This window comes from Mastomys coucha, unplaced genomic scaffold, assembly GCF_008632895.1.
Source record: "Mastomys coucha isolate ucsf_1 unplaced genomic scaffold, UCSF_Mcou_1 pScaffold15, whole genome shotgun sequence".
Lineage (NCBI taxonomy): Eukaryota > Metazoa > Chordata > Mammalia > Rodentia > Muridae > Mastomys > Mastomys coucha.
This window is the reverse complement of record NW_022196897.1, coordinates 6,644,461-6,664,166: the sequence shown is the minus strand read 5'-3', so window position 1 is coordinate 6,664,166 and position 19,706 is coordinate 6,644,461. Positions and strand designations below refer to the sequence as shown.

General features: G+C 43.8%; 1 protein-coding gene across 3 annotated transcripts in view; it reads left to right on the top strand.

Moving 5' to 3' along the window:
* Positions 1-19,706, top strand: part of Pip4k2a (phosphatidylinositol-5-phosphate 4-kinase type 2 alpha) — a 166,581-nt gene that overhangs the window by 133,158 nt on the left and 13,717 nt on the right. For all 3 annotated transcript variants that reach the window (XM_031369113.1, XM_031369114.1, XM_031369112.1), the window contains exons 5-6: positions 3,079-3,225; positions 9,514-9,552. In XM_031369113.1, the coding sequence (XP_031224973.1) occupies positions 3,079-3,225; positions 9,514-9,552 (186 nt within the window). The remainder of the gene's footprint in view (positions 1-3,078; positions 3,226-9,513; positions 9,553-19,706) is intronic.

Below are 19,706 nucleotides of genomic sequence, written 5' to 3'. Positions count from 1 at the left end.
TACACAGCAGAGCAGTGTGTTTGTAGTATACACAGCAGAGCAGTGTGTTTGTAGTATACACAGCAGAGTGTTTGTAAGATGTACCTAGGATCACTTCTCTATTTTTTAGTGTATGTGTGTTTTGCCTGCTTGTATGTCTCTGCACCCTGTACATGCCTGGTACCCACAGAGGCCAAAAGAGGATGCCTGAAGCCCTGGGACTGAAGTCACAGATAACTGTAAGATGCCATGTGGGTGCAGGAAATCTGACTTGGGTCCTCTAGAAGAGCACCAAGCACCCTTAACTAGTGATTGCTCTTGACATGCTAGACACAGATGCTGGGATTTGATAACGAACACAACAGAAGCAGGGTCTCTTCATGGAACTCATAGTGTACAAAGATGTTACATGACTGAGTAGAGAATCCTATGTGAATAAAACTGGAAAGATGACTGCTGGCTGGAAATAATAAGCTGTTAGGATGCAGAAGGAATGAAAGGGGGAGATGAGGTGTCTACAAACCATGTGGAATGGGAAGGTGAGAAGAGTGATTTTTGTCAAGGCTCTGAGTGAACCCCATATATAATAGGCACACAATGGAGGAAGAATTGGCCAACAAGTTAAGGAGAGAAGCCAGACAAGAACCTCGGAAGTTGAAAATAGGCAGTGATGCCCTTGCTTCAGCACCAGCACTGCACTCTGTGCAGCTGCATCACCTTCTCAGATTCCTATCCAGAACTCCAGCCAGTGGGCAGAGTTTTCTCTCCTTCAGAATTCCCGAGCCATAAGCTGTTTCTAGACTAATAGTCAAGTGCATTTTGGCAGCACTGATATGGAAAGACAGGCTTTGATGTCATGTGTGGGCTTGTTTGTTTATACACTCGGGAGTTTGAAGTTCATTTCATCTGTGTTCATCAAAGAGCCGATGGGGGAAGTAAGGACACCTGACACTTGTTGACAGAATGCATCAGAGTTGGTTGTTTCTGCCACATTATCTCCTCTTGGAGGCAAGGAAGTTGTAGTGTGTAACCTGTATGGGCATATTTCCAAAACCAAAAGCTTGTCAGTTTCCTGTATAACGCTCCTTAGTATTGGTCACTATGGACGGTACCTCTGTGAGCCAGGCTATCTGTGGCTGTAGACAGATCTCCATCTTACCACTCCTTGTTTGTGGTGCTAGGGATAGGAACTTTGGCCAAATGCATGTGAGATTATGTGCTCTACAGCTGAACTACAGCTTTGAGGATAAGAATGTGAGTGGAAGAGTTGATCAGCCAGTGCAGGCCTCAAGAAAAAAAAAGTCCAGGCATGCAAAATAATGCTTGCCATAGAATGAGCCCCAGAACAGACTTCACTGGGAGAGGTTTCAAGCATGGGAGAGATTGGTGTGATGACAGTTTCTTACCAAGGTTTTGAGTGACAGCTAACATCATTGATAACTGAGAAAGAGTGGGACGCAGTACAGACTGGTGTGGGGTCTTCTGGCATGCTCTCAGTTGCCATCCTTACAGCTGCATTCGAGGTGGGCATGTGGGCACTCATTTTCTGGAAGAGGAAACAAAGGTATAAAGAGATTTAGTTAACTCACCCCAAATCCCACAGCTGGTAAATGGCAACCCAGGGATGCATGCTTCAGCATTGTGGCTCCCAAGCCTGTTCTCCCTGACCTCACTCACATAGTGCAGATGCCCTCAGACTCTATTAAGACCACTCATCCACCTTCCATCACTGGCAAACAACACATTTTTTAATCCCTTAAATTGCTGTGGGAAATTTTCTTTTCAACCAAGAACTATTAACCACCTGTTGTGCATTAGCAAACCTCAAGTCCATTTATTGGTTTGAAATTAAGCTCTACTCATCTGATTTCAAGTAGCAAGCTGAGAAGAAACTCAGAGAAAAAAATAGACTGAGCTCAAATATATATCTCAGCTGTTACCTGTAAGGAAGGAGAGATCCGAGGCAGCTTGCAAATCTGTCAGACGTCTGTGTAGCAGAAACCAGCTTCAGTGGCCGATGCTGCTTGGCCCTAATGAGCAGGATCAAGAACTTTTTTCTTCTTTAGCTAGTTACGTATTCCCAGAGTTGATTATTAGTAATGGTTATCACTAAAAAATTTCAATTAGAATGTTTTTGTTAAAGTTTTGTTGTTTTTTTTAAAAAACAAACCAACAGTGTAACCATTTTTAAAGACTCAAAATGGTTGTTGAGGAGATGACTCCGTGATGTGCTCTTAATGTTTAAATCCTCAGTGCCTGTGTGAAAAGCCAAGCATGGATTCATGTACCCGTAACCCCAGCACTGAGGTACATGTATGTAATGCACATGCACAGGCACACACGTACTCATACAGGCACACTCCCCAAAATAATCCAAAATACAACCATAACCATTGGTAATCATCCTTCCAGGCATCTGGTGCGGCACACTTGGCAGAGCGTTTATGATACTGGATTTGTGGATTGGCACTATGCTGGAGGTTAAATCTGTGTCATGGGCATAAAGAGGCTCATTAAGACTCTTCCCCCATTTTAAAGGCCCCTGTGGTAGTTTATCAATGGCTACTTCCAAGAGGAAGTAGCCCCCTCTTGTGGCTCATTGGTATATGACCCAAGTTACGTTGTGTTTTTGCAACCCTGGGACTTGATGGCACCAAGCATCCAGCCAAAGAAAGCTGGCTTGTCTGTAGCTCAGCGCCCCTTCGTGCCCATTGAAATCAAGACTCCAGACTCCCAGCATCCTCTTCTTCACCCCCTGCCTCACTACCCTCAAGGTCTTGATCTAGTGGTGAATCATTTTCAGGATTTCTAGGAGAGGAGGAGGAGGACGGAGGTGGACAATCCTTCATTTCAAATGGATTTCCTTCTCGCCTTGAGCCACTGTGTTCAATTTTGACATTTCAGATTAGTTGGGCTCCTCAGGAAAGAATACCTTTAGTGGTTCTAATTTATAAGACAGAGAACACAAGTCTGATGGGTGAGCAGCATAAAGCAACGTAAATGTTTTCTGAAAATAAAACCTCAAGAATTGGACATTTCTACTTTATATAAATGATAAACCATGTTTTGACAGCTACTTTTCCTCTCTCTCCTATACAGTACATAGTGGAATGTCATGGAGTCACCCTTCTTCCTCAGTTCTTGGGAATGTACCGGCTTAATGTCGATGGAGTGGAAATATACGTGATTGTTACAAGGAACGTGTTCAGCCACTGTCTGTCTGTATATAGGAAATACGACTTAAAGGTGAGGTTGACTTTGACATTTTTCATTAAGTTTCTTGTTCATTTGCTCAAGCCTACTTGTCCATATTGTATATGCTATAATTAGTCATGTGAATGAAATGGTCAGGCTGCTTCCAGAGCTGGAATCTAGGAGGCGGTTGCCAGCACCATAGGATTAAGTAGTCCATGTTATTACAAGTCATGTCGGCCACATGCCATGTAGGTTAAGTGCTGGAACAGTTTATGATGAAACAGACCAGGGCCAGCAAGGTGGCCCAGCAGGTAAAATGGGGTCACTTGCCCCGTAGGCCTCATAACCTGAGTTCATTCTTCGAGCTCCATGATAGAAGGAAAGAACTGGTTCCCAGAAGTTGGCCTCTTGTCCTCTGCTTCATGTACATAAAACACACATACAGTGGTGAAAGGAAACCAAACAAATCTTAAAGTAGGGATGATGATGATGATTACTGTTATTATTATTTATTATTATTAATAAATAATGAGTGCTGTGGGAAGAAATGAACAGGGGGAAGGTCACACTATTTTTTATTAACAATAAACAAGTACTCTACTGCTAAGCCACAGCCTCGGCCCTTTTTCTTCTTATTTTGAGACAAAGTCTCATTAAGTTGCCCAAGCTAGCATTGAGCTCATCCTGTAGCCAGCACAGACCTTGAGTGATAACACCCTGCCTCAGCTTGCCAAGTGGCTGGGATCACAGGCCTGTTCCATCAGCCTACCCAGGCAAACATTTCCAACTACAATGTTAGGTAAGGTGCATCAGAAAGAGTGGCATTGGTCACAAAGCCTGAGATCAGACATATCAATGATTTAAAATTAAACCACTGGAAAATTCTGAATTCAGTGACATGACCTGACTTTTAGACAGCCAACTCTGACATGTTTGTGTGCCAAGACCAAGAGGGGTTGCAGCTTTATAAAGTTTTATTGCTGTGTCATCATGTGCATGGTTTCTGTGTTATCTGTGTTTTCACACTATACTTAAGCAGTGACCACAGAAACTTCATGGACCACGAGGCTTAAATATTTACTCTCTGACCCTTGCAAAGTTTATCCTCCTCCGATCTATGGGACTTAGTTCTCAGAATTTTGTTTGTTTGTTTGTTTGGTTGGTTGGTTGGTTGTTTTGTTTTGTTTAATCTTAGAATTCATTCACATGCACAAAAGAGGACCCTAAAAAGCTTTGGCTTCTGTTGGTATGTCTAGATATGTAGACTATTAGAAATGGATGCAGGGCTGGAGAGATGGCTCTGCAGTTAAGAGAGTACTGCTACTCTTCCAGAGGACACGAACTTAGTTCCCAGGATCAGGCAGCTCATAACCACCTTTAAGTCCCACTTCCAAGGGATCTGACACCCTCTTCTGGTTGCCCTCATAAACTTTTACATATAAATATATAGGCTCCCTTGTAAACCCTTACATATAAATAAGAATAAATCTTTGCTTGAAAGAAATTTATGAGAAACATTAAACTACTGATATTAATATTTATTTATAGTTATTTTAAATAATGTTTACTACATATTAATGGATTTTTATGGCAACTGTATTTTTCGAAAGCAAAATATTAGTGAGCCAAGCCTCATGGTTTTACATTTCTTTCCATTAATTTATTTATTTATTCACCTCACATCCAGATTGCAGCACCCCCTCCTCCCCTCACACAGCCCCTCTCCTTGACCCATGCTTTTACATTTTGTTTTAATTGTGTCCTTTGACTTTCATATGTATGTATGGTACATTCTTCCCCCATGCTTCCTTCCCTCCTATTCCTCTCCTATCCCTGATTTCAGATCTCTGTAATGTCTGGATTAATTAGGGACAGTTGGAATGTCCTGTCAACATCTGAGTCCGCACAAATATGTAGTTGGAAAGGAGAAATTTGGAGTTTGGGGGGTAATTGTAGATATTCTTTAATAACACACCAAGACTTAATGTCAATGATATCTTAGTTAGCCTGAAGAATTTATACTCTATCCTTAATGCCCATTGTCAGTTGCATGTGCTGGTCCAAGTATGTGGTTTTATAGTCGCACCTGTCTCACTGGAGACATAGTGGTCTCTTAATTAACACGGGTTCTCCTAATGTTGACATATTAAATTACAAAGTATCAAAAGTCATGTGACCACCCCTACTGGTTACATTGAAAGCCTTCCCTGTATGGGAACCTGGGGGCAGATACAATTTTTCATAAGTCTGGTTTTCATTTGATAGCTGGTATTGCTGAGCTCAAGTCCAGTCAGCCATGTTGGGAAATGGTAGAACCCAGCTCCTCCAGGGCACAGAGCCTTGCAGTTTCATTCACTGTCAAGAAGTGTCCGTTTCTCGGGTCTGGACAAATACAGTTCATTTGTCATTTCTTTTTTCAGAAACGAATGTTGTTTTATGGAAGAGAAGGTGTCTGTTTCAGCCATAACTGTACTTGTCAGGAGGATGATTCTGAGCAGCATTCATTGCTTAAACAGACATGCTCTCTGCTTGCCTCTGTTCAGAACGCTAAAGGTGTGTGCTTCAGAGTCAAGGCCCCTCATTGCTTTATCGAGGTCTTTCATACAGGTGCTAGGGACTCCTAACTGCTTCATAGGACAAAGCCCTATTGTGTTTGCATTGTCCTTGTGACTGTCAAGAGAGTAGAGGCAACCAGTGTCTCAGTAGTACAAAACCAGTTTTGTCAGATGTGGTTGTTACACGCTGGTAACCTCAGCAATCAAAAGGCTGAGGCAGCAGGATCCCAAGTTCAAGGCCAGCCTGAGCTACAGGTTTCAAACCAGATTTTAAATGCAGATGAGGCCCTGTCTTAAAAACACTGAAACAAACAGGCAGTAGTTTTGACTTGCAGGCCCCTGCGAGGCCACACTTGGAGAGAAAAGCTAGAGTAAGTCAAGGGAATGTGTGCAGCCTTTGTATCTGCTCCATCCCAGACAAGCTGGACGTCCTGCTGAGGCCTCCTATGGCCCACATCTCACTCACAAATCAAGCCATTTTATTGCCTTGGAATTACCTCTGGGGAGTCCCAGCCACACCCCATTCTCCCATTTGGCACCCAGTGTCTGGAGCTATACCGCTCACAGGCTCTACTGGAAATTTTGGGGTTCTAGGGGTGCTCTGACTGTCCCATGCCAGAAAGCCAGTGTGGCCTCAGGAGCCTCATGAAGTTAGCTGTGTGCAAGTTGCTGGACCTTTGAGCCTCGGTTTCCTGGTCTGTTGCAGCAGGAATAATTTTATCTGCACTTGGAGGACGCATACAATAAGATGAATACATAGCTCGTCTAACATAAGGCACAACATAGAGGAACTGGGGTCTGAGTGCCCTACCTAGTAACATTCATCCCCTTGAAATGCCTAAGATAGCACTGCCTTCAACTAAGTCTGCCTAGATGTAAGTTGCATTTGTAGATTGACCACTGTGCTATGATTTGCTTAGCATTCCCCAATGTTATCGCTCTCTTTCCCTTATAGAACAACACACTGCTCCTGCCAGAGCCCTCAGGTGCATGGAAAACCATGTATCTCTCATGATTCCTATTCAAGACCTTAACTACTTAGTTTTTTATTTTAATTTCTTTTACTGTGTATTAATTCAGTTTTAAAGACTCTCCCCATACACACACACACCGGCTAGTGACATTATTTTACATAGAATTAAAATATTTTCAGAAGTTAGAAAGAGAGTAAATTTCATTGTAGGAGAGAAAACACACAGACAAACAAGAAAAGATACGAATGTAGGGACCAGGGAGATGACTCAGTTAGGAAAGTACTAGAGGGACCTGGGTTTGATTTCCAGAACCCACCTTTAAATGCCATGCATGGTAGCGCTTGCTTGTAAATATAGTGCTGAGGAGGTGGGAACAGGAAGATCCCTGAGGCTCCCTGTCCTGTCAGCCTAGCTTGATCAGCAAACCCTAGGTGCCATTACAAAGTAAAATAAAATAAAAAGGTGATGGCCCAAACAACATCCAGGATTATCCTCTAGCCCCAGATGTAATGCATACTTACATACTCACATGTAGAGTGTACACACACACACACACACACACACACACATACATACACACACAGATTACAAAAGTAGAATTGTTTCCTCCTCTGCTCAATACCCTAGGCAGTACTCAAGAATTACAGATACTTTCTCAGAGAGGGGAGAAGAGAGAGAAGGGGAGAGAGAACATTGTTATAAGGCAGTGCACAGAGGAAGGGCGGGAAGGAGAGAGGGGGAGAGAATGTTGTTATAAGGCAGTGTACAGAGGAAGGGCGGGAAGGGGGGAGAGAATGTTGTTATAAGGCAGTGTACAAAGGAAGGGGGAGGGAGAGAGGGGAAGAGAACGTTATAAGACAGAGGAAGGAGAGAGGGGAGAGAGAACGTTGTTAAAAAGCAATGTACAGAGGAAGGAGAGGTCTTTGTGACCCATATTCAGGAATCGTAACTAGACAGTGTCTTCCTTTGACATCGTCTTATTTTGATTAAAAAAAATACCCTGACAAAAGCAACTTAAGGCAAAGGGGATTTATTGATTTACAATTCCAGGTTATGAGCAAGCCATCGTTGTGAGAATGCCAAGGTGACAGGCACCTTACTAAACATTACATCCACAGTCTAGAACAGATAGTAATGAATTCATGCATGCATGCACACTTCTGTCCAGCGTGCTTTATCACTCTCTTATACAATCCAGGATCCTCTGCCTTAGGAATAGGGTCGCCCACAGTAGGAAGGTCTTCCTGCCTTGATTAACATAATCAAGATAATCTCCCGCAGAGTTGTTCACAAGCTAATGTAATCTAGACACTCCCCAGGTGCATCTAAGATTAAGTTGACAATAAAGAATAGCCCCCACTGATGGAAAGTAGACCTGGCCTGGTGGGCCGAGCACACCTTTAATCCCAGCTGTGCTGGAGTGGGCCCTCATGTGGCTTCTGGACCCACCTGATGCTTCTCTGGCTTGCTCCCCAAGAAACTTTGTTTTCTCTGGGCTACTCAACCAGGGGCTTGACACCCACCAGTCCTGCATGCCAAGTGCCAGGGAGTAGCGAACTGACACTGGGGTGTCTCAAGCTTGCTCCTGTCCCTGCTCCCCAATTCCAGGGCCCCCGCCCCGGCCAGTTTCTGCATCTGTATGCACATATCAGTGGAGAGGTGGTCATGGGGAGGTTTTTTTCCCTCTCCTTATCTAACCATCTTCTCTGCTCAGATCAGTATGGGTTTCCTTTGTGATTGGCCGCTTTAGTGTTCCAGGATGATAGCTAGCTGTGTTTGAGCAGTGGCCAAGTTAGCAAAAGACTCCACTGTAGCAGTTCGGGCATCTGGTGCGGGGGCAGAGCAAGTCACAAACTCTCGGACCCTTCTCCAGCCACTTGTCAGTAAACACAGACTCTGCCATGGGTGAGCCACAGATTGCTGAATTCACACATTTAGAAATCTAAAGTAAGACTCAACTTATCTATGTATTCCGTAGCTTTTCTTTATGAATTAAAATCCTCCGCAAAAAGGTGAGTTTCTCTGCTTGAGCACTGCCTCCAAAGCCTCCTGGGGATTTCAGAGGTGACTTCCTGACTCCCATCAGGCATGTTGGCCAGCTCTTCTCTTAGGCTGCTTTTGAAACCCTGTGCAGTAGACTCGGTGCTGCGGAGATCAAGGGCTGTGTTTTCTTCCACTTTGTACCCCAGTGCTCCGCATAGGGCCTAGAACAAATGAAGTGGAAGGAAGCCGGTGGCTTTGAAGGAATCTCCAAAGGAAGGGAGTCAGACAGTGCTCACAGGGGATGTGCTCAGAGCTCGGTGAGCCTGTCCTTCAGCAACTCACACTGGAGAGAAGACAGCGAGTGTGTGGTACAGAGAAGGCTGTCAGAGGCAGGATAGTCCACAACTAGAGGTTGGATATGGGGAAAGGGTATCATCCAGTGCTTTTGTGACCACAGCCATCTGATAGCCCACCCCCCTTTTGAAGATGGTGAACCCTGTCATGTTTTGATCAATGCATAGCAGGTTTATTCCTCAAATGATGGCAGGTTTTCTTACTTCCAAGATGGTAAGAACCGGAGAATGACAGGTTGGGCAACAATGACTAGGACTTGGTTGGAGAAGAGTGGGCTGTAGACAGGAGCACTTGCAGGGGGAGCCACAGACCAGATGAGGGCTGTTGGGACTAGGGGAGCATGCTGAGGCTGGACCTAGGGCAGTGCTTTCTTTGTTTCTTCTCCATTCTGCCCAGAACCACTTATATACTGTGTCTACGGGAAACCAAGCATCCCATCCAGGTCCATTCTTAACCATTTCTTTGTGTTTCAGGGCTCAACAGTGGCTAGAGAAGCTAGTGACAAAGAAAAGGTAAGCGAGATGATGCCCCTCACTGTCCCAGGAGCGGGCTGGTACAGTGTTTTTGTCCATTCTTCTCATACCCCACTGACGTGGCTCTTCCTATTGCCTTGTTGCTGCCGCCAGCACAAGTGACAGTCCCTGCAGCCTGGGGATGCATGCTTCATCCCCTTCCTCAGTGACTGGGGATGCTACCTTTACTAGGTACTAGTTGTGTGTGTGGTCGACAGAAATGGGTCACATGCAACCTGCTCTGCACAGACTGTAAACTTAGCTGAAGTGGCACTCCAGCTCCGAGGGTGAGTCCCGGGTGTTGAGGAACTGGGCTCCCAAGCCCTCAGTACCCCAGTTAGACACATGGCCCTGACTCTGTTCTTTGCCTCTTCTTTGTCCTTTTTATTGGTCATTACGTACCGATGCGGGTGAGCGTCCATTTTTTCAAGTGTACAGTGGTAAGATGAGACTAGGGTTGGTTTTGCTTTTTAAAATGAGGGATGAAAGACTGCATCTTTGTATCTCTTGACCGATTGGGAACTAAGTAATACTTAAATCTTATTCGGCTTCTTTTAACGGAATTATAGACTTGAAGGGTCAGGCTGTTGGGAGTATTATCAAGAGGCCTTTCAGTCTTAAAGGTTTCAGTATACAGTGTTTCAGTATTGGTAAATAAGAAGTAAGACACCTGCTGATGTAGGATCAGTGAGATAGAAAGAGAAAATGGGTTTGCTGTTAATAAACCATTCCAAGGAGCAGCTGTAAACTGTGCATGTGTGTTTATGCTCTGTAAAATACATTGGATGCTGACAGGAAACAATTCATCATTAACAACTAAGTGTATAGTTGGGATTTTCTGAAGTTTTTTGCACAGATCTAGGTTTTAAGTCAGTTTGGAGATTGTAATTAACTTGAATTGGTAGATGAAGACATAAAGAATTGAAAGAGACAGAAAGTGAGGATTAGCACTCGCATGCTGGGAAGACTTTTGAGCAAGCATAACAGCTTGGAGCAGGTGAGCAAACAGATGCTGGGCACCTTTATTTAGTGAAAAACTGGAAATAAGAGTTGGACTGTCAAATAAAAAATTGCCATTCTAGGTGAGATAAGAAAAAAGTGGTTTCATAAGTGATTCCTTTTCAAAATTAAAATACTTCAATTACAAAAAAAAAAAATCAGAATTTGGAACACAGTTTTCTACATGTAGATCTAAACTAGCCCCGATTGACACATGGTGAAAAGTCGCCTGAGCTCTTGCATATTTCCTACATATCAGAAGGGTCTTTTCTCTACTGTCCCATTTAAAGCTAGACCAAAGAGCTTTTTAAATTTTTTATTAAGTTGTTTAAAAATATCATTTTGTTTCAGTTTGAATTTTATGAATTTGTACATATACTCTGCTGTGTTCATTCAGAAGTGTGTGTGTGTGTGTGTGTGTGTGTGTGTGTGTCTTCATAGTTACTGTCCTAGCAGGTGCATGTATGTGTATATGTGTGTGCACCCGTGCCTGTGTGTGTATCAGATGCAAGACCAGTGCAGTAGCCCCAAGGCGGGGCCTGGTCTTGGCTGTTGGACATGGCTAGCCATACCACAGAAAGATTTGGTGGCAGGAAAAAAAAATAGAGCAAATTTATTTATTCAGATAAAATGTGGGAGGTGATCAGGACAGGGAGTGTCTCGAGGGAGGCTGTGAAAGATAACTTGTCACCTTCAGATCTGACCAGAGGATCTTTGCACTCCCTCAAACACAGCAGCAGGCAAAGACTTTGAAATGCAAATGCAGCAGAACAGATGCCCACAGGCCTATGACGCTGACCAGGGGTCAAAGGAAGGATGGTCCACACAGACAGGCATGCGTAGAATCACCTAAAGAAAGTGTGGCGGGTGGAAAGAAGCATGTCTGTCACCAGGGAAGAGAGTTCCACCTCACCAGCAGCCACAGCCAGATGAGCAAGAGCCTCAGTCATTCACTCATGCATCTGTTGGGCATCCATGGTGAGCAGGCATTTTCCAGGCTGTAAGAGGGTATGCCCCATACCCTCTACACCTATGCACCTCTAGAAGGTGGGTAGGAGCAGAAGCTAGATTGCAATGGTGAAGTGTGGAAGAGAGCAGGAAATGGTGGCTGCCCTAGGGCTTTTACTGAGTGTGTATTTTTATGTTTACCCAGGCTCCCTGGAAGATGCTAAGAACCAGCAACAAGATCTCTTAACTTCCAGGTTGCTGAATGAGCATTTCTTTCAAGCGCAAAAACTTGAGCAAAGTCTTTAACGTTTAGCACATAAGGGGTTTCTAGAGGCTGTACGTTATTGAGACTCAATATTTTCAAAAGAAAATAAGTAATTATTTAAAGGGCCACACATACACTCCTGAATCTTAGCCACAGAGGGGCCTAGCAAAGAACACGTGGACAAGGTAACGTTAGTTCTCAGGACAGTTGCTGGGTTTTCTTCACCACCCAGCTTCGGTCACCAAGACCCTAGAGACCATGTCAGGCATTGGTTTTGATATCTTCAGGCTCCACTTACAAGGGCTGTTCCAGCAATAACCAAACCCAAGAAAAACACTTGTGACTCCTGGTTGATGGAGAGCACTGGCCTCTGGCATTTCATAACTGTGGCGCTCCCTCAGGTCAGACACTGATACGCCTGAGGACCATGTGCTCTCTAGAAGCTAGCAGCAGCCACAGTCCCTGCCCTCCTCTTTAAGGCTCTTCAGCTTCTTTAAGGAGAAAGGGTCAGAATAGAGAATTTGGCTAAGCAGAGGTTCATTGCCTCAAGCCTCTTCTAGGATCTGCTCTTAACCTCTGTCGTGGGTAAATGGCCAGCGTCCCTCTCAACATTCCTCCTGGTGGTGGTTTTAGAGAATGGGCAGGGGGCTGGAGAGATGGCTCAGCGGTTAAGAGTACTGTACTGACTGCTCTTCCAGAGGGTCCTGAGTTCAATTCCCAGCAACCACATGGTGGCTCACAACCATCTGTAATGGGGTCTGATGCACTCTTCTGGTGTGTCTGAATACAGATACAGTGTACTCATATAAATAAATAAAAATAAATGAGAATGGGCAGAACTTGGGTGTGGTGGTTGGAGCCCAACTGTGCAGAGCTAAGAGAAGCTACTGTCCCTGAACACTATATCGCAGGTTGTCACTGTCTTCCTCCTCCATCCCTCTTCAAGGGTCAGTCCCCTCTCCCCAACCCTACCTCCTGAAAAGAACTAGAGGGCCTAGCCGGCAGGGTTTAGAGCTGTCTGACTGTACCCCCTTAACCTCTAGCCCTAAACCCCGGCTTCTAAGTTGGTGGCACAGTGCAAACCTTCGCTTGCCCTGGGATGTGTTTCTATCTAATGTGAGTGAACTGGGATGCAGGAGACTATGAAGCCGAGCATGCAGTACAGTGATTATTTCCTTGAGTCACTGGAGTTATTTCTGAAGTGGAAACTTAAGGGTTCTTTGGAAAGTCAGTTGTGTTGGATGTTTTGCTGGGACAAACAGGTAAAGGAGTGTTTTCCTAAAGTAGACGCAGATAAACAACTAAGATAGACTCAGGAAGGAATGTTTTGTTAAAGCAGACACAAGGGAAAGGATGTTCTGTTAAAGCAAGCACGTGAAGGGACACGTTAGTGATTCTTCACTAATGACACACATATATTGGTCCGCCATGCTTTGAACAGTTGAGCTACATTTGTCAGGACTCCACAGAGAGAAACGCACCAGAAAACTTCTAGGGTGTGCTGCTGTTTCTGACTGATTGGCCAAGTGATGTCAGCTGTATAGACTCACATGCTGAGGTATGACACATGGTGAGGCAAGGCCGGTGGAAGGCATGTGATATTCGGAGGGAGTATAAATAGAAGCCGAGCTTGGCTTGCATGTAGTCTGTGGGTCTCTGGTCTACACTTCTCTTCACTGAGAGTCACAGCTGAGAACTTCTCCTGGCCTGGCTCTCTCTGCCAAGTAGTACCAAGTAGTGCTGATTCCTGTTTGCTATGCCAAGTCTACCGAATTGGACTGCTGGTGTACCTATGAAGTGTTTACGATTGGATCTAGCTGCCGGTGCTGACTCTACTGAACCAAACTGCTGATTTCCTGACAACACAGATAAGCAAAAAACTGCAGCACACCACTGCAGGTTTATTGGTGTGTTTCTCTCTATGGAGCCCCGACAAATGGAGTTCAACTATACAAAGTAAGATGGACGAATACATGTGGGGTGTCATTAGTGAAATATCCTTCATCACGTGCTTGCTTTAGGAACATTCTTTCACTGTGTCTGCTTCAGCCAAATGTTTCCTTCACAAGTCTGCCTTAGCCTTTCTCCTGTGTCCACTTCAGGAAAATACTCCTTCATGTGTTTCCTCCAACAAAACTCTATCCAACACAACTGACTTTCCAAAGAACCCTTAAGTTTCCATTTCAGTTTCACACATTGGTTTGATCCCTTGTCTAAGACCATAAAGTTATTAAGTGACTGTTGGACAGTAGGCACTGTGGCACCAGAGCTCACACATCTAATCTCTGTGAATGACTGCCTACTCAGTGTCTGGGATCCTATTCTGTCTTCTCTCTCTCCTTTTTTTTCTTATTTATTTATTTATTTATTTATTCATTCATTCATTCACTTTACATTCTAATATCAGCTCTCCTCTTCCCCTCCCCCGTTGCACAGCCCCTCCCCTACGAGAAGCAGGAGGCCCCCTGAGTATCAGTCCACCCTGGCACATTCCTTTCCCACTGAGGCAAGACAGGGTGGCCCGGTTAGGCGAACGGGATCCACAAGCAGGCAGCAGAGTCATAGACAGCCTGTGTCTTCTGTCCTTAAAGGGTCTATAAAAATTTCATGTTGATCCCAGAAGCCATGAAAATGGATGAGAACATTAACTGCATTAACCGGAACATGGTGTGAAGGCTAAGTAAGGTGCTAAAGCAGTCCACCCAGAGTCTTGACCGGAACATGGCGTGAAGGCTGAGTAAGGTGCTAAAGCAGTCCACCCAGAGTCTTGACCGGAACATGGCGTGAAGGCTGAGTAAGGTGCTAAAGCAGTCCACCCAGAGTCTTGACCGGAACATGGCGTGAAGGCTGAGTAAGGTGCTCAAGCAGTCCACCCAGAGTCTTGACCGGAACATGGCGTGAAGGCTGAGTAAGGTGCTCAAGCAGTCCACCCGGAGTCTTGACCGGAACATGGCGTGAAGGCTGAGTAAGGTGCTCAAGCAGTCCACCCGGGGTCTTGGCTCTTTTTTGTTTGTTTGTTTGTTTTTGTTTTTTGTTGTTGTTTGTTTTTAAGTAATCAAGGAAATGATCCGATTTCAAACTATTTTAGTGAAACAACCATTTATATTTCCTCCGCCTGAGGAGTCTGAGTGGTTTTTCACGTATGGTTTCAGGTGTGTGATTTGGGCCACTTAGTCCAGAATCTTTGGCCCCGTGACTCCTTCAGTACAAGCACTGCTGTGGGCAGCACTGTCGTCCTGAGGAAGGGCGGAGTACTCTCCACTGTGGTGGAGGTTAGGGGTCTGACAGTTCATCCCTCAAAGGTCAGAAGCTCTGTAGGGCTGCCTCACCCATCCTTGTGTGTTTCAGATTCTCACTGGGAAATGGAGGCGAAATCCCTACAAAGGCAGTCAAAACTGATAGTCACCCAGGAGAGTGTGGCTGCCGGAGAGGTGGGGGTGGGGTGGCTGACAATCCAGAAATACTCAATTACAATCACATCAGTTATCAAAATGTGCTGCCGTAGTTGAACTATGACCTCCCCCTTTCTTTTTCAGTTGTTGATTTTTCCTTCCATGATCAATGAATAGTTTTGACTTTTCTTTAAAAGCACAGCATTTTTGGGAGTTCGTGTAAAACCATAAACACCTTCAGAATCGACACTGGTACCAGTTATTGAAATACTCCATTTCTTCTGTTTAGCCTCTGAGAGGAAAGCTAGTGACGGCGGCTGTAATTGCTGTGCATCGCTGCCCTGCTCAGAACAGTCCTTTTCCGAGACTCTCCACTGCCGTGGCTCCTTAGTGAAGTGATCTCAGCCTTACCTTTCTCCTTTCAGTCTTCCTTCACTGGAGTCATTATTAAATTTCCTGTACTTTTAACTTGTTGATGACAAGTTTTGAAAACTGTCATTTTCAGTGTTTAGTGATATAGGTGCAGACAAGTTCCATTCCCTTGGATTTTAATTAGTGTGGTTTCATTAGCATAATAATGGAGATGGAGATGGAGGAGACACAGCCCTAGATTCTAACAATAATGGAATTAACTTTTATGGCAACAAGTATGAGAACATGTATGTACAGATGTCTAGATTTTTTTTTTTATGGGAGTCTTTCCAAAAAAACCATTGTCATTCTGACAGCGCTAGGGCTTGTTTTAGTTCTTAATTCTTTGCTTTTTAGTGGAAGGGCATCTTCCATTCATGACTCCAGCAGTTTCGCCCCCTCTAAATGAGACAGAGAAATGTGAATCTCCCTGGTGGTCGATCTTTTCACAGCTGCGGTCCAATTCCAGTGTGACATCAAGTTACTAATTATAGCTGAGCAGACAGTCTTTTACAAATGACAGCTTTGGCATGCTGCCGGCTAGCCATCTCCACAGCAGGGGCTCTGGGGGAGTAAAAGAAAATGTAACTGGACTCACTCGATCTCCAGGAGATTTGACCCGACTCTTTAAAAAGCCAGGGATTTACACAAATATGCATTTTGTACATGCACAGCTCTCCAAATGCAGGTCTGATTTCCTGGGGTAAAGTGAAGCCGGTGTGAAGGAAGTAAGAGGGTCACAAGACTGCTTTTAACACATCACCTCTTCCCTGGACCCACTGGGAAGAAAGCAGCAGCCCGGCAATTGGCATTTACAGAGCTCTATTGGCAATAATCATTGTTGACACTTTGATAACCCGCTACAAAAAGCCTCCTTGTTGATTCTTATGCATCATAAATTGCACTGGCGATTAAAAGGCTGCCACTGGCTCTGAACCTATTACTTACTGGCTGAAGGTTCGATAGAATTGATCATTTATACCCTCCTCCCTAAAACTCCTTTTCTATATCTATTTTCAGCATTTCTTCTGAGATCTTTAAATGGTCCCCTATCCCTGTCTGGTCCTTGGTTATAGACAAGATAGGATGGGTACCCGCCCCCTGAGCAAGGTAGAGAAAGTACATAGCGTACCCTCCAGGAAACCTTTCTGCAGTGTGCCTTCCCCCTAGGTGAACTGTCACCTCAAGGGGACATGGTGGGGGACTTCCAACTCTCTAGGTAGCTAATTCTTTAAACTTGCTCTGCCCCTTCCTTTTCTCCCCAGATGGAAGGGAAGTGGTCTCCTTCTTCAGTGGCTACCCAAAGGGCAGGCATGGTTTCCCTTCAGAGCAGAAGTAGGCATGATTTCACAGGTTTTTCCCCTGCAATCCTGGCAGTCAAACTTAAGGCTCACATGTGCAAAGCAAGCATTCTGTCATTGAGTTTCTTCCTTTGCCCCAGACCTTAGAAAGACAGACCCAGGAACTACAAACCCGTGGATCAAAGATGGTCTTTAAAAGGGAGTTTGGGACCAAAGGCATCAGCGTCTGGGATCAGAGACCAGCTTTGAGAACAGAGAGGGGATCCCAGTGGGTTAATTGGGTGGTTTAATGACAGGTCAGATTTAAAATAAAAAATGGAAGTGGGTAGGAAGAGGGTATTGGATCATTGGTTCATTTGTTTCAGGGTTTTGTAAAAATCTCTGGTTTTAAATCAAGCCTTTCTGGACCCTCTCAGAAATTAGGATTAACAGTAAACCACATTTAAAGTCCTGCACTTAACATTCACCAGAATCACACTTGTTCTATGCAAAGCTTAAAATGCCGATATTATTGATAGACGTGTTCTGAGACATTCTATCAGCATGTCTTAGTAAGCCCTTGAAGGACGGTGAGGAAACCATGAGATATCCTGGGATTCGTGCTTGTGCTGCATGTGATACTGAAGGTGGAATCCAGGAGTCCCTTGCATGCTTGGCAAGTGCTCTACACATGAGCTGGACCCCTTACTTACAAGCAGGGGTTTCCAGATTTTAATTCACTTGTAATTTTTCTGGACTGGTAAGCCTGGCATATGAAAAACAGAAGATTCTTATGAACATCTTCTAGATTTGGCACTTACGTTAGCATTGAAATTGGCAGCCCTTTTGACATATGTGCTGTGTAAAAGGCAAAGGTGCCTTAGGTTCACTTGCTTCCACCGGACAGAACTCACCTGAGCAGCAGAAGCACACACAAATACACGGGAAGTATTGGAAGCCAGAGACTCCTGTGCAGTTGCTTCTAGCTAAAGTTAGGGTGAAGAGAAGATGTTTACCATGTAGTTTGTGGCTTAAATTTAAGACAGCCTGCTGCATATGTACAATTCTTAGAATGGCAAGCAAAGATCTTTGCTGTGTTCGTTCATGTTAAACCAGAATCAAGAGGACTTAAGAAACTTCTTCCCTGGAGTCTTCAGTCTTTAACATTTCTTACATTACCACCAACAATAGATATGCATGCCATAGAATCTTTAGACCAAATTGGAACAAACCTTAAAAAAATACTCTTTTAATTTTTATTATTTTAATTACATGTATATATAGATACATGTCTCTGTGTGTAGTTTTATGCACATTAGTGTGCCTGTAGAGGTTAGAGCTGTTGAGTACCCGTAGAACTGGAGTTGCAAGCAGTAATGAGCCAGCTGAGTGGGTGCGAGGATTTGAACTCAGGTCCTCTTGAAAAGCAGTGCATGCTTTTTACCACTGAGCCAACTCTCCAGCTTCCAAAACAAACTTATTTTGATGGTTCTGTTTTCTAGATCTCGGAGACTCTTTAACTCCCACATCATTGCTTATGGAGGAAGACCAAACCGTTACCTTTTATATGGCTACTTAATATTCATTAAAATATGAAAGTATTTTAAGTAATATTTTTTACATGTTAGCTTAAGATACTTTAGCCCATAGCTAAAGTTTAACAGGGTCTAAGTAACAACATAACAGTTAAGCTTACCCAGTTTTGTGCTTTTAATTTCAACACAATTTCATGGGTATGTTGAGATATATTTTCTTTCCATATTTTACATATAAACAAAGATTCCAAAATAAAATGTATGAAATGGTCACATCCAGATATAGACTCTCCTTGTATTTGTTGTGGAAGTTAGAAGTTCGTAAGGATCTAGTAGGCCATTTCCCAAGCTAGGCACTTAGGTCGACATTCGGTCTGTGGTAGGGAAGGTCATTACATGCACGATTGTGGGAAAGCACCTGTTATCATTGCCTCCTCTCTGTGAACCTCACCCACATTGGCTAATTTGCCTTTTCATGTATCAAATTTGTGGCTTAGCTGTTTGGGGAAGTGGAACTGATTTTATTATAAAGCCCTAGCATCTCTTGTTACCCAAATTGATACCATACATGTGATCAAACTGCCTTTATCCCACCCTCAGCGCAAGGATTACCTACATTCTTTCCCTTACAGGGACAGTTCTGGGGCATTTTCTACTCTATAGACTGAATTTTCTATGACAAGGACAGAATTCTATTCTTTTTCACAAGTTTATTTTCTTTTAGGTGAGCTTGTAATAGCAAGTAAATGAGGAACATAAGCAGTCCATGGCTTGAGACAACAGTGACTACATGCCTTTTAAGTTGTGTGTCCAGCTTGAAGGCTCACAGGAATAGCCATCAAACACACCCTGAGTAGCAGTCTTTGACATTGAGGCTTACAGTGGAAGAAAAATGAAGTCGGTTACTAAATAAGCACATGGAACAAAAATTCATCTCATTCTAAAATACAAGTCCTTTAATCTCAGTATACAGTGATACATATATCCTCTGCATTAAAACCTTCTGGTACCAAATCCTGTTTGCATTATATACTCAAGTGTGACCAGGGCATTCCATCTTTCTGGTAATGTTCGGATGCAGGACAAAAAGTCTGGCCCCATGTTGAGGGCTCTGTATTTTCATGTTAAGAAGCATGTATTTCTCAGCTTGCTAATAGCCATATATAATAAAACTAGCTGTTTTATATAAGATACAAAGTAGAAATAAAACCCAATGTCATTTACATTTGAATTCTGTGTGTTTAGAGTTATATTTTTAACTACAGAAACAAATTTAATTTTTGTAGTAATTTTTTAACCTGTCATCTGAAAGCTAATTTGAATT